At 39.0% G+C, this 15,596-nt stretch overlaps 1 protein-coding gene across 4 annotated transcripts in view; it reads left to right on the top strand.

Moving 5' to 3' along the window:
* The window catches only part of ILDR1 (immunoglobulin like domain containing receptor 1), a 40,569-nt gene extending 31,455 nt beyond the window's left edge, over nucleotides 1-9,114 (top strand). For 3 of the 4 annotated variants that reach the window (XM_045850767.1, XM_045850766.1, XM_045850765.1), the window contains one exon: nucleotides 3,915-4,655. In XM_045850767.1, coding sequence (XP_045706723.1) covers nucleotides 3,915-3,956 — 42 coding nt within the window. In that variant the 3' untranslated portion in view covers nucleotides 3,957-4,655. Of the gene's footprint in view, nucleotides 1-3,914; nucleotides 4,656-8,964 lie in introns of those variants that run through there. The other variant, XR_006787117.1, reaches the window with a different exon arrangement.
* Nucleotides 9,115-15,596: the final 6,482 nt, after the last annotated feature.

Below are 15,596 nucleotides of genomic sequence, written 5' to 3'. Positions count from 1 at the left end.
TGAAGATAATTTTTAAAGCCCTCATTGTTTTGGATGTCTCTGAGCTTATCTCCCAAAGAGCTATCGCTTTACTTTAATCACATTCAACTGTCCACTCATATTCTGAGTGACCAGAGGCCAGGACCAAAACTTGATTTGAAAGATTGGTAGGTTAGAAGGACATAGTGCTTTGTGTGTAACCCGAACATTGAATGCCTTTAGTGAGGCCAAAATCTTACTCTTCTCCTCTGCTTGGTGGGGCTGAGTGCTTCCCACACACCTCCTTAGCCTCTGAAGAAGTCTTTGGCACCTGTAGCTACCTTCTGAAGTTATAAAACACTTGGGCCACTAGATGGTGATCTTTGATTATGTATAACTTGAAGTTTGTTTTACCCCTTGAGTGCATACAATTTATTACTATTTTTTAAGTATATTTTATTGATTATGCTATTACAGTTGTCTCATATCATTTCTCCCATTTACGCCCTCCATCCTGCACCATCCCTCCTTCCAGGATTAGTACCCCCCTTAGTTCATGTCCATGAGTCACACATAGAAGTTTTTGGCTTCTCCATTTCCTACACTATCCTTAACCTTCCCCTGTCTATTTTGTACCTACCATTTATGCTTCTTATTCCCTGTACCTTTTCCCCCAATTCTCTCCCCACCCTCTCCCTGCTGATAACCCTCCATGTGATCTCCATTTCTGTGATTCTCTTCCTGTTCTATGTTTGCTTAGTTTGTTTTTGTTTTTAGGTTCAGTTGTTGATAGTTGTGAGTTTGTTGTCATTTTACTCTTCATAGTTTTGATCTTCTTCTACTTCTTAGTTAAGTCCCTTTAACATTTCATATAATAAAGTCTGGGTGATGATGAACTCGTTGAACTTGACCTTATCTGGGAAGCACTTTATCTGCCCTTCCATTCTAAATGATATGTTTGCTGGATAGAGTAATCTTGAATGTAGGTCTTTGCATTTCATGACTTGGAATACTTCTTTCCGGCCCCTTCTTGCCTATAAGGTTTCTTTTGAGAAATCAGCTGCTAGTCTTATGGTAACTGCTTTGTATGTAACTCCTTTCCTCTTGCTGCTTTTTAGATTCTCTCCTTATTTTTAATCTTGGGTAACTTAGTTATGATGTGTCTTGGTGTGTTTCTCCTTGGGTCCAACTTCTTTGGGACTCTCTGAGTTTCCTGGACTTTCATGTCTATTTCCTTTGCCAGGTTAGGGAAGCTTTCCTTCATTATTTATTTAAATAAGTTTTCAATTTCTTGCTCTTCCTCTTCTCCTTTTGGCACACCCTATGATTCGGATGTTGGAATGTTTAAAGTCGTCCCAGAGGTTCCTCAGCCTCTCATCATTTTTTTTTGAATTCTTGTTTATTCATTCTGTTTCAGTTGAATGTTTATTTCTTCCTTTTGTTCCAAATCTTTGATTTGATCCCAGTTACCTTCCCTTCACTATTGGTTTCCTGTATGTTTTTCTTGATTTCACTTTGCATAGCCATTACTTCTTCCTCTGTTCTGCAACCATACTCAATCATTTCTGTGAGCATCCTGATTACCAGTGTTTTAAACTCTGCATCTGATAGGTTGTCTATCTCCTTGTCACTTAGTTCTTTTTCTGGAGTTTTGATCTATTTCATTTGGGACATAGTTCTTTGTCTTGGTGCACCTTGGTGTAAGGGACAGAGCCTTAGGTTATTGCTAGGGTGGGGCAACTTGCTGTGCTGTGTTGTGGTGCTGTATGTTGGGGAGGGGTCAGGGAGGAAACAATGCTGCTTGCTTGGCTCTCACCCTGATTTCAGGCACTTCCCTCACTCCCCACAAGCAGATTGTGCCCTTTCGGGTACTGATTCCCAGGTGGGTGGGTTTGTGTACATTTTAGGGCCTTGTGGGTCTCATCAGCAAATTGTCCTGTGAGATTGGGAGTTTCTCTCGCTGCTGCAACCCCCACAGAATTTTATAGCCAGAGGTTTTGAGTCTTTAGTTTCCCACACTAGAACCCTGGATTGTGCGGTCTGTCTCTCTCCCCAGTTGTTTCTCCCAGCTTATCCGCACACGAATGTGGGACCACCCAATCTGCCTGCTGCTGCTTTGCCTGCCCTGCTCTTCCAGCTGCTGCCTTGTTATGCATCTTCACAGCCCAGCTTTCTGTCCTCACCCCTCCTACCAGTCTGGACAAATATTTAATTCCTCGGTTGTTGGACTTCTATGCAGTTCGATTTTCTGTCAGTTCCAGTTTTGTCATTGTTGTTGTTGTTTTTATATTGGTTGCTATTCTTTTGGCTGTGTGAGGAAATGAAGCTTACCTACGCCTATGCCTACCTACCTATGTCTTGACTGGAAGCCTATTACTATTTTCTTAAATCAGGCTTTTAGCAGCTACAGCTTCACCATAACTTGTTTTTACAAAATAATTATTAAAAATACTTTATTAAATATTCAGAAAAATACGAATTAATAAAAAAATCCTTTGGCTCACATGGAATCTTCACTCTCAAGCATAATATTTTTAAAAAAGACAAGAACTTCCATGTAAATGGTCTCATTGGAGTGCCAAATAGCTAAGAGCTGTTTTCTGAATAGTGCCCGTGAGAAAACAGAAGTTATGTTGAGGAATCTCTCATTTGACTCCAGAACTAGGACACTAGCTGAGATCTTCTCATTTTAGGTCTCTGGTCTTTTCACTCCACCAAAGGCTGCAACCTCAGAAATGTAAGAAGCAGTAACATCAAGTTTTAAACCCCAGTGATTTCAGACTAAGTGGTCTCTGTGTACTGGCCTCCTTCAAATTGATTACCCTTCTTCCCAATCATGCCCTATCAGAAAGGACTTTTCATGATATTTCTGATTTGTTCTGAACTTCATCTGTACATACCTGTTCTAATACCTTTTCTAAGAGAAAATCACTGCATTCTTTACTCTCCAAGCTAAACTCAAACTTTCTGTAGAGTCCCAGATTGTTTTTCTTTTTTCTTGACTCTGTCTTAATAAAAAATATATATATATATTTAGATCAGGATACTTCATCTTCTCCTTTCAGTGAAATGTCTATCCTTGAAAATGTCTAGGGTTTTTTTTTTTTAGCAAACCCTGAACAACTTCCTTTTGCCCCATTTTGTTGCTTTCCTTTGTGTCAGAGAGTATTTATCCCATAGCTTTCTGATTAGAACCCTCCTGCCCTAAAACTCACTTTCCTGATAAAATGGAAACACACAAAATTTTTTAAAGTAGCAGCATGAATATACATACATATATGGTGCATTTTGATCAATATGTTTTGGGATAGATACCTTATCTTGCCATTTCAAATAGGATAAGAAAGGTCACATTCATGGACTGCAGCTGCAGATATTCAGAACCTTAATAAAACAGTCCCCACCAATACAAAGAGAAATATGAGGAATGTGAACCATTGTCCTTGCCCTGACAAACCAAGTTGAAAAAGCCAAAAGATCAAGTGGAAGAATGTGTGAAGAAAAGCAACTAAATTTGGTTAGGAAGAGGTAATTAGTGATCTTTGAAAAATAACTTCAGAGAAGTACTAAAATATGAAGCTAAACCTTTTAGATGAGGGCTTTATGAATGAATGGTGGATAGACTGATGAATGAAGCAGGGTACCTTTTTTTTCAATCTAAGGAGGCCTTGAAGATGTTAAAACTCAGCAAAAGGCAGAGTGAATGAGACTGTAAGAAATTTTCAGATATTAAAGATGTTTGGGGGAGGGTCAAGAAAGATAGGAAGAGAAAGCTAACCCCTTAGGGAGAGTCTGACTTTATGAAGAGTTAAAAAATAATTTTTGGATTCAGATCTGCTGTCCCAGCAGCCACCACTCACCTAAGATTTGCACCTCAATCAGGCACACCTTGTGTATTGTATGCACAGACAACTGAGCCCAGCTGACTGGATTTTTTGTGTTCTTCTATTCCTCAGGAGAGAGACAGCTCCCATAGTGGAAGGAGTGTGGTCATTTAGTCACCGGGCACAGCACCACTTCAGTGGCTACTTCTTAGCTCCTGCATGTCGTCAGCATCACCTGCACTTCCAGGTGACTTGGCAAGGACACTGCAAGTCTACATTTAATAAGTTTGGGCTTAGATTCTGAGAATCAAACTGAAGAATTTTAAAAACAAGAACTTTAGGAATTAATGACTTAGTTTTAGCCTTGGTTCCCATTCTCTGCATATGTAGATAGTCTCTGACTTGTAATGAACCCAAATGAGATGTGATTTCTCAAGAACTTAGTAGCCTGAGTCTTCTACTAGGTTACACCACTCAGAACCATGAGCATTCTCAAAGAGAGAACTCAGGAATCTTTAAGAAAAAAATCAGCGATGTTTCAGGAGCAGGAAATCTATGGAGTACTATAGGGTAAGTTCCATGGTAACTTAACTCACTCTATAGCATATCCAGAGGGTCCCTCCATGTCAGGAGTCCACCGTGCTGCCCCCATGCCACATCCCAAGTGCTTCTGAGGACCCAGTAATAGATGGCACAGGAAATACTCCAACAATGTGCTCTCTTACAAGATATTTATTGCAAGTGTAGAAAATCACAGGAAGTTTTGCACCAGCCTTACTCTTGTCCCTTTTTTCCTTTTTTTTTTCTATATGTAATTTATATTTCTGTATATGGTATGTATCCATTAAAATCACTTTAAATATTTCTTGGAAACAACTGAATATTGTTGTCCTGTAGGGTCAGGTGACACTGCCTCCCCTATCACCCAAGCTGTGTACTCAAGGTGCACCCTTCATGTGGGCTGAGTACACCCTCCTCTTGTAGTTGAACCTTGGTTGGTGTTGGCAGATCAATGGGACGGATTTACCCAGGCCAGTAAGCTGCAAGGATTGGCTGTGTCAATCCTTGCCACCAACCTCTGCCTTCTGTGCAGGATCAGCTGTGCAGGGCCAAGGTGGTGGTGCTCCGACATGGTCTATAGCTGTCCACTGGGTGTGCTGGCCCCGGGGTTTCACAGGTGGTGAGGGCCAATATCAGCCCCCATCTGTGCTTTGCCTGGGGTCAGATTTCCTGAGCTATAAAGCAATCTGAGAAGGCTGCTACTTGTTTTGTGCTTGGAAATTCCCAAGTGAAGCAAAGCTGTGAAACTAATCTGGCTGATGCTTGTGCCCAGCCTGGAGTTTACTGAGGCCAGCTGTTGCTTGTTTGATAGGATTTAGGAAGCTGTGAAGTGTGAGCCAAAACCAGCCATGCATATGGAAAACAACTTGGGTGGTCCCTTAAGTTGGGTGGGAGGGAGTCTCTGGGAATCTCCAATGGGGGGTGGGGGTCAAAGAGTGTTAGCAAGGTTGATAGAATCTCAAATATGGCGCCAGCCTGCTGGCTCCATAGCTCTGTGGGCGGAGGGCTCAAAAAAGGGAAAATGGCCTGTGCTCGGCTTGATCCCAGACACTTCAGCCTCTCCCAGTATGCCGCTGATGCCCTTCCAGCTGCCACCCTGGCGCTACAGAGGGAGTGAATCTGAGTAGGTGAGTCCGAGTGGGGTTTCTTTAAGAGGGACTGCTTGGGGCTCCAAAAATTTCGTCTACTGACTCAATCCCTGCTGGGTTTTGCAGCCAGAAATTATGGGGGCTTATATTCCTGGCAGTGGAACCCTTGGCTGGGGGACCTGGTGTGGGGATGAGACTCCTTCCTCCCAAGGTATCCCTCCCAAATTTTAACCCACCACATGAGAGGAGCCCATTCCATATCTGTGCCCTCCTACCAGTCTTGATGGATGTGGTTTCTTTAATACTATAGTTGTCAGACTTCTATTCAACTTGATTTCTGATGGTTCTGAGTGGTGGTTGTTCTATATTTTAATTGTAATTTGGATATGGTTTGTGTGAAGCAGCAAGCCATGCCTGCCTATGCTGCCATCTTGACCAGAAGCCTCTTTTCCTTTGATTTTAAATGATAGCCTTGCTGGGAAAAGCCTTGGTTGTAGGTCCTAGCTTTTCATCACCTTGTGTATTTCATGCCACTCCCTTCTGGCTTAAAATGTTTCTTTGAGAGATTAGATGACAGTCTAATTGGTACTCCCTTGTATGTAACCACCTGCTTTTCTTTTGCAGCTTTAGGATTCTCTCCTTGCTTTAGGCCACAGGTGGCAAACACAAGGAATCCAGCCCTCTACCTGTTTTATCTGGCCCAGCACCTTGTTTCTATTCAGCAGCAGCACCGAGCTCCTTGCCCCTAGTTAAGGAGTAGTTATATTTATAAAGTCCTAAAATTATATTCGGCCCTTTGAAGGCAACCATGAGGTTAATGTGGCCCCTGGTGAAAATGAGTTTGACACCCTGCTTTAGGCCTTGCTGTTTTAATGATGATGTATCTTGGTGTAGACCTCCTTGGATCCAATTTGTTTGGGACTCTCTGAGCTTACTGGACTTGTGCAACTTTTTCCTCACCAGATTAGGGAAGTTTATAGAGATCATTTCTTCAAATAGTTTCTCTATCCCTTACTCTCTTCTCCTTCTGGTATCCCCATGATGCTGATGTCATTACACTTCATGTTGTCCAAAATGTTCAGTAAGCTCTCCTTACTTTTTTAAAATTCTTTTTTCCTTTTTACTGCTTCGCTTGAGTGTTTTTTTTTCTATCTTGTCTTCCAATTAACTGATTCGATCCTCTGCTTCATTTATCCTGTTTATTCTTTCCAGTATGTAATTTATTTCAGATATTGCATTCTTATTTGTGACTGGTCCTCTTTTATGGTTACTATGTCTTCTTTCATGCTGTTGAGTATCCTTATAACCATTACTCTAAACTCTCTGTCTGATAAATTGCTTGCCTCCAATTCATCTAGTTCTTCTTCTGGAGACTTCTCTTATTTTTTCATTTGGGGCTATTTCTTTGTACTCGCATTTTGGCTGCCTCTTTGTGTTTCTTGCTATGTATTAAGTAGATTTGCAAGACTCTGATGCAGACCTAAGTTGAATTGTGCCTGTGACTGGCCCTGAGCAACCTGTTTGGAGCTATCAACAATCCATAGTTTGTGGCTCCCTCTGCTGGATGTGGGTGTGTACAGAAAGAACCAAGCTATGCACCAAGACTGGCTTTTATCAGCACACTGCCTAGGAGAGGATCAGCTCAAGTGTCAGAGCTCCCAGAATCCACCTCTGCCTGCAGGCTTTCTGTAGGGCTAATCAGTGAATGTCTTCCAGCTGTACTCCTCAGCAGCCGGGCTTAAGCACCACATTATAGGCAAAGTAATTCCTGTGGGCAGAGCTATTGCTTCCCCTCTGGCTGATGCCATGTGGATAGGGGTGCTCTGTCTGAGGAAGATTTCTATCTGTCCATTGTTATAAGACCTCTCTCAAGCTAGTGTTCAGTTGGTTATTCAGGATGATTTTTCTACAATTTAGTGGTAATTCCAGTTTGGTCCTGGAAGGAGGTTAGTGTAGCTTCTACCTCTCCTCTGCCATCTTCAATCCTCCAATAACTTAAGTTCTTACCTCAAGAAACTAGAAAAGCAAGTCAAAGGAATAAAATAAAAATAAGAGCAGAAAATAAAATTGGAAATAGAAAAAAACAAGGAATTAAAAAGCTGGTTCTTTATAATATCAGTAAAATTGATGAACCTCTAACAAGACTGGCAAAACAGAACACAAATCACTAATATTAGGAATGAAAGAGGGGATATCATTCCAGATACTACAGCCTTAAAAAAAAAATAAGGGTTGGAGTATGACATACAACTTTATGCTCACAAATATGACAGCTTAGAAGTGGAACAATTCCTTAAGTACCAAAAACTGCCAAATTTTAACAAAAGTAAAATAGATAATCTGAAGAGTCCTGTAACTATTAAGGAAATGGAACTTTTCATTACAAAGCTCTCCAAAATGAATTCTCAAAGCCCATATAGTCTCACTAGAGAATTCTATCAAATCTTTAAGGGGTTATTAACACTAACTCTACATAATCTCTTCCATAAAATAGAAAAGGGGGAAACACTTCTTAACTCATTCAGGAAGCCAGTGCAAAGACAGACAAAGACTTTACCCAAAAAAAAAAAAAAACATCCTATAAATATCCCTCCTGAACTTAGAATACTACCAATATTTTAATATATTGAAAGCAATTATACACCATGAATAAGTGGAATTTATTCCATGTAAGCAAGGCTGGTCCTCAGAATAGTCAAAAAGAATCTTTAAAATTAAAACTGGAGGACTTATACCTTCCAATTTTAAAACGTACTATAAAGCTACAGTAATTAAGATAGTGTGGTGTTATTCTGGTCAAAATGGAGGTATGGGTAGACATGCTTTGCCTCCTTGTGCAACCACAACAGAAATACAACTAAACCTCAAAATAAGTAACACCCAGAAATGTCAGAAAATCAAACTGTATGGAAGTCCAACCACCAAGGATTTAAAGAAGCCACGTTCATCCAGACAGGTAGAAGGGGTGGAGGCACAGAGATTAACCGAGAGGTGAGGAGACGTGGTGTGGTACAGAGAGGTGGTGGTGGTGGCAGTGGTGGTGGCAGATGGGTGGTTCCACATTCACATGTGGTGTCTAAAAATTTGGAGGGATACCTTGGGAGTGAGCAATCCCAGGCCCAGGCCAGATTGCACAACCCAGGGTTCCAGTGCTGGGAAGATAAATCCCCATAACTTCTGGCTATAATACCAGTGGAGGTTGGGACAGTGGAAGAAACTGCCGGTTTTTCAGGAGACACCACTTAAAGGGCCCACACGGTCTCAGAGTGGGTAGGTTGTACGCAAACCCACACACTCTGGGATTCACCACCAGGGCAACAGCTAGAAGGGCACCAGTGATATATGCAGAGTGTGTAAAGTGACTTGAAACAGGCGGGTGTTGGGCAAATCTCCAGAAGCCATGCAGTGGCACTGTCCCCACTCTCCAAACCCTCCCCCATACAGAACCACAAAGTTGTAAAGCATGTTGCCTCACCCTGATAATTACAAAAGGCTCTGGCCCACACAATTTACAGGTGTCTTGTCTACCATAGGCCATCCTACCAAAACAGGGAGTCAAAGCAGCACTACCTAATACAAAGAGACGAACATAGGGAGACTGCCAAATTAAGGAGACAAAGAAATATGGCCCAACTGAAAGAACAGAACAAAATTCCAGAAGAAGAAGTAAATGAAACAAAGATAACCAACCTATCAGATGCAGAATTCAAAACACTGGTGATTAGAATGCTCAAAGAACTCACTGAGTACAGCAACAAGATAAAGGAATAAATGAAGGTTACATTAAGTGAAATAAAAATCTGCAGGGAAACAACAGTGAAGGAGAGGAAGCCTGAATTAAAATCAACAATTTGCAACATAAGGAAGAAATAAGCATTCAACCAGAATGGCTAAAGAAACAATAATTCAAAAAAAATGAGAATAGTATAAGAACCTCTAGGACATCTCCAAACGTACCACCATCTGATTCATAGGGGTACCAGAAGGAAAACAGGAAGAGTGAGAAATTGAAAAGTTATTTGAAAAAATAATGAAAGAAAAATTCCTTAATTTGGTGAAGGAAATAGGCATACAAATCCAGAAAGTTCATAGTCCCAGTCACATTGGATCCAAAGAGGATCACACCAAGAAATATCATAATTAAAATTAAAATTAAAATTAAAACTAAAATGAAAATGGTTAAGATAAAGACAGAATCTTATAAGCAGCAAGAGAAAAGCAGTTACCTACAAAGGAGTTCCCATAAGAATATCAGCTGATTTCTCATAAACTTTGCGGGCAAGAGGGACTGGCAAAAAGTATTAAAAGTGATGAAAAGTGAGGACCTACAACCTAGATTACTCTATCCAGCAAAGCTATCATTTAGAACTGAAGGCCAGATAACGTGCTTCCCAGACAAGGTAAAGCTAAAGGAGTTCATTATCATCAAACCATTATTACATGAAATGTTAAAGGGACTTATATAAGAAAAAGAAGAAGATCAAAACTATGAACATTAAAAAGGCAACAAATTCACAATTATCAACAACTGAATCTAAAAATAACAAACTAAGCAAACAACCAGAACAGAAACAGAATCAAATATGTGGAGATCACTTGGAAGTTTATCAGCTTGGAGGGGGAAGGAAGAGAATGGAGGAAAAGGTACAGGTATTAAGAAGCATAATTGGTAGGTACAAAATAGACGGGGATATTAAGAATAGGAAATGGAGAAGCCAAAAACTTATATGACCCATGGACATGAACGAAGAGGGGGATGGTGGTAGGTAAGGGGGATACTGGGTAGACGGGGGCAGATGGGGAAAAATTTGGACAACTACAATAGCATAATCAATAAAACATTTTCAGAAAAAGATAGTGTGGTACTGACATAAGAATATACAATGGAACAGAGTTGAGAGTCCAGATATATTATTTATGGTAAATTGATTTTTGACAAAGGTATTTAGGCAGATAAACGGAGAAAAGATACTTTTTTCTACAAATGGTTCTGAGTTATTGGATAGCCACATGCAAAAAGGTGGATTTAGACCTTCTTATAATTCACAAACAACTCCGAGTGGATAACAGACCTAAATGTAAGAGCTTAAGCTATAAAACATGTTAAGGAAAGGGTAGAAGAGAACCTTTGTGTCCTTGGATTAGGTAAAGAGTTACTAATAGCAAAATCCTTTAAAAAAATTATAAATTGGACCTCATCAAAATTTAAAACTTATGCACATCAAAAGATACCATTAAGGAAGTGAAATGAAAACACAAGCCACAAATCATATTTCTGATAAAATACTTATAACCTGAATATTTAAAGAAATCTTATAACTCAATAAGACAACTTGATTTTTTAAAATACATAATAGTTGAACAGAGATTTCACCAAAGAAAACATAAAGATGGTCAATAAGAACATGAAAAGATGTCTTTTACCATATCATTAATCATAGGGAAATACAAATTAAAATCACAGTAAGATATCACTATACCAACTAAAAATGATAATAAAAGAGACAGAAAAGATAACTGGTGGCATAGATGTAGAGAAATGGGAATCCTCATAATTGCTGATTTAAATGGAAAATGCTGTAGCCCTGGCCAGGTGACTCAGTTGGCTGTAACACCAAAGTTTGCGGGTTCAATTCCTGGTCAGGGCATATACCGAGGTTTAGCAGGTCCAATCACCAGTCAGGGAGAATACAGGAAGCAACAGATTGATGTTTCTCTCACTCTACCCTTATTCTCTCTCAAAAATCAATAAACATATCCTCGGGCGAGGATTTTAAAATAAAGTGTAATAAAAATAAAATGGTGTAGCCACTTTGAAAAGCCTTCTGTCAATTGGGAAAAAAAGCACATTAAATATAAAGTTAGCATACGGCCCAGGAATTTTACTCCCTTGTATCTACCCAAGAGGAATAATGTATGTACATAAAGACTTGTATGTAAATGTTCTTAGAAACCCTATTCATAATTTTTTAAAAAGTAGGAAAAATCCAAATTTTCATTAGTTAGTGAATGGATGAAGAAAATGTAGTATATCTATACATTGAAGTCCTATTCAGCAATAAAAAAGAACAAATTACTGATACGTGCCACAATGTGGATAAACTTGAAAGACATTATGCTAAGTGATAGAAGCCAAATGTAAAAGACTGCATATCGTGTGATTCCATCTATATGAAATGTCCAGAAAAGGCAAATCCATAAAGGCAGAAAGTAAATCAGTAGTTACCTGAGACTGGCATGGGACTAGGAATTTACTGCAAATGAGTAAGAGATGAAGAAAATTTCCTAAAATTGTATTATAGTGATAGTTGCATGATTGTGAAATTTACTGAAAATCATTCAATTGTACATTTATGAGTGTATTCAATGACATGTCCACTATACTCCCATAAAAATCTTAAGTATACTAGATGAACATTCCCAAATGTAATCTATAACATACATGCATAATGAGTAATAGAAATCCTTTTAAATGTGTTTATATGAATTCTAGTTTTAATTAAAATGTTTTTCTACTTAACTTTAGCATAAAGAAATTAAAGTAAAACTAAAGATTTTGTTAAACTTCAAATCTTTCATTTCAAGAGATTTTGTTTTTTAAAAGGGCCCTCCCTTTTATGAAAAAAGATTATGAAAAAAGACAAAGGAAAACATTGAGCAGTTGGCATTGTTGTGCTTTAAAACCCCAGGTTTCAAATGGACTTCCTGGTGTAAAAATGAGAATGCTGGAAACTCTCATATTTCCTCCAACCTCTCTGCTCCTCACCTCCCTCCTTAGTTTTGTTGCCAAAGTAAATGAATTTCCCAGTATGTTCATTTTAGAAAATCCAAAAAAGACATAGTTTTTATTCAAGATCATTTCCTACCATCTACAGAAGGGATACAAAGACTTCTGATACCCATCTTAAAAATCAAAAGTTGTCCTTGTCTTTCATAACCCTGTAGAGTAAAATGCTGTGCTTTTCCTGGGGTAGAGTTCATGGAGGATAGAGTTCATAGAGTTCATTTTAAGTTCAGATACATCAAGACATGAATTAGCCAGGCCTTGGATCTCTTTTCATTATCTCAAACATATTTCACAATTTTTGACAAACAAAAAGATTTATATTTCAGATGAGTCATTAGACTGTTTGACAGCATGAGTCTTGGTTTCTTTACCTAGAATAGCAGGAAAGTACAGCAAAGAAATTGCAGGTAAATAGAACATAGTTGAGTTTTGTATTGCTAGAGACCTCCTCTGAACCTGAATTAGTTAATAAATACAACCTTTCTTTAGTCACTCTGGGCACAAATACTGTACCCTCTAGATTCATTATCATGAAAAAAGTGATTTATAGTATAGTATCTAAGTATGAAAAGAACTTTTAAGACTTTTTATTAATTTTGTTCAGTTTCTTTCCAAGTTAAAGTTGATGCCATCATTAAAGCAAGGCTCAAATTTTGGTTTACGTATTTTATTCTTTATAGATAAGAGGTTATTCTCTTTCTGTATACATAAGTATTAGTTTATCAAACTTTGTATTTATAATGTTCTTTACAATCACATTCCTACAATTAGTCAATATTGGTTTTGGATCTAATGCAGCTTCTTCATTCCTGAGTTCTTTATTTGTATTCATCTTTTCTTATCTAGATTTCATTATCACATAGTTTTTGCAGAGTTTCTCATAAAGGCAATCTTCCTTGAGTTTGTTCATGTTTATGAAAGCTGCCAGTGGCCCTACAATTTCAACCATATTTTGGTGTAATTTTTGCTCCATTATCTTTCAATATTAAGTGTTGCTGTGGAAGAGACTGGGGACAATCTGTGGGATTGTTTTTTTCTTTTCTCTGTAGATCAGGGGTTCTTAATGTCTGGTCCCTGGATCAGCAGCATTAATATCACCTGGGAATTTGTTAAGATGCAGATTCTCAGGTTCCATTTTACAGCTACAGAATTAGGAACTTCAGGTATAGAATCCAAGTAATGTTTCATCCAGATACTTCTCATACACACTGAAGTTTGATTGATTAAATATGAAGTATTTACTTTTTCTGCCTGAATACTTGAAGATTTCTTACTTTGAAATTCAATGACCTAATCTAGGATAGTTTAGAATTGAGAGCTTGCTATAAAAACTTCCTGTATTCATCTCTCAGTGTGTACTCTGATTAGTTAAGGATGCATAGCCAACAAAATCACTTGGCTGTCATGACTAGATGACCATACATCTCGGGTAGTTTTAATTTATGCCTGTGTTCCCAGCATACTTATTATTAGTGCCTCTTTTCAATCTCAGGTTTGTCCTAGTTTGGATAATAGATTATGTGGTCACCCTATATATGACCATTGAGTCCAGTGGTTTGAAAAATACCTATGGTTGATCAAGATATTGTATGGACTCTGGAATTCCTGATGGGAGATTCAGAGCAGAAGCCCATATGGTTCTGGAGAAAAGTAATTATCCTCATTTTGAGAGATAGCTCTTGGCTTGCATTGGTCTGCTGTAGAGACTGAACACTTAATTGACTGTGGAACACCAGCTGCCCCATGTGAATTGGGTGTCTGATCTACCAAGCCATAAACTCAGGCAGGCTCAGCAGTACTTTTCCATCATGTACTATATTTGGGACTGGGAGTAAGCAAGGGTAGATTGGATGAGCACGTGGCTCTCACTCTTGGTGTGTGTATTCCCATTGTACTGCCATCCTGCTCTCATTCCATACTTAAGCTACCTGGAGCATTCTTTATGATCAGTTGTCTGATAAAGAAGACATCTGAACCTAATTTATAGATGATTTTTCAAGGCAGCAGGAGATGACCTGTTCAATGGAGCATCCTGCCAAGGAGTAGCCCTGCAGTATAAGAAGAGGGAATTCCTTCCACCAGGCAGAACTGTAAACAGGACATCTCATTCACCTTTCTGCCTGTAGGAAATCTGTCCTGTGAAGCAGCTCTGTAGCAAGACAAGGATTGGGGCTGATGGTTTGGCAGGGTCAGGGACATTAAAGGGATATGAGGATTGGTAACAAGTTGATCTGAAGAGTTATGTGAAGAGATCTCTCAGAATGAACTCATAGTGTCAGAATATTTGAGTCCTATGTTCACCAAAGTGAGTTCACCAAAGGGCCTTTACTTCACCAAAGTTTTCTTTGCCTAAATATACACAATGACCCTCCTACTTCAGCACTAGAGACCCTATGCTAAATTATTCAATGCCAAATATTCCAATAGCCCTGTTATCTCTGGTAATTTGGTGCTACTTACTATTCTCTACTACCCCGAAATGTCATTAGCCTTATTGAAATCATAGGACCTACTTTATTATCAGCATTTTCTACCTTTATCTCTGACCTACAGAAGACAGCCATTGTGGTGCTTTTAAAATAAGTTGGTACTACCTTCATTAATGCATTTATCAATGCTCTTATGACAGGCATGTCCTCAGGGCTGGGATGGCTAACCAGGTTATTCATAACAAATCCGTTCTAACATTCTTATTTCCCTAAATATTTCTATTCCTTCCTCTACAAGGGATTTCTGGCATCTCAACTCAGCATAGGCCAGTAGTGGATCAAATTTTCACTCTACCAACAACAAAAAGAAAATACTGTAATTAGAACTGTACCATCTGTGTGTGATAGCACATTGAATCCAGAATCTCTGGTAAGTGTGCCTATATAATAATGTCAGCCTAATTAAAGTTTATTTTCTTCCATCTCTGGCCTAGTACACTCATAATTCAGCTTCACATATATATTCCTCAGGTTCTCACTGATAAACATCAGTTCATTTTTGTAACTCTTGCTGTGCAGGCCTTTTGCTCTGTAATTAAACTTGGCAGTTGGCCCCATGGACATTTTAGGATCTGCCTATCACTGTAGATAAGGAAGCAATGAAGGAGAATGGAGTAGGGCATGGGGAGAATTGGCATTCACTTGCCAGGAGAGCACCTCAAGTGGGATCACTACAGGGTCTCCAGATAAGGCAGGATCATCACCAATCAGGGAGGTGAAGGGTCTTCTTCTGCCGGCAACAGAAGCTCCATGGTATCTGCAGTTAGCAGATACTTGGAGTTATCTGAATCCTTCTAGGGTGACCATTCCAGTTCTTTCCCATTTGATATCTGTCCCCTTTTCTTCCTCACTTGTCCCTGAATGTCTGTCCTCTTCTCTGTTTTTGTCT

Source organism: Phyllostomus hastatus, unplaced genomic scaffold (genome assembly GCF_019186645.2).
Source record: "Phyllostomus hastatus isolate PE091 unplaced genomic scaffold, TTU_PhHast_1.1 phas_contig_86, whole genome shotgun sequence".
NCBI classification, from domain to species: Eukaryota; Metazoa; Chordata; class Mammalia; order Chiroptera; family Phyllostomidae; genus Phyllostomus; species Phyllostomus hastatus.
This window is presented reverse-complemented; position numbering and strand designations above follow the sequence as displayed.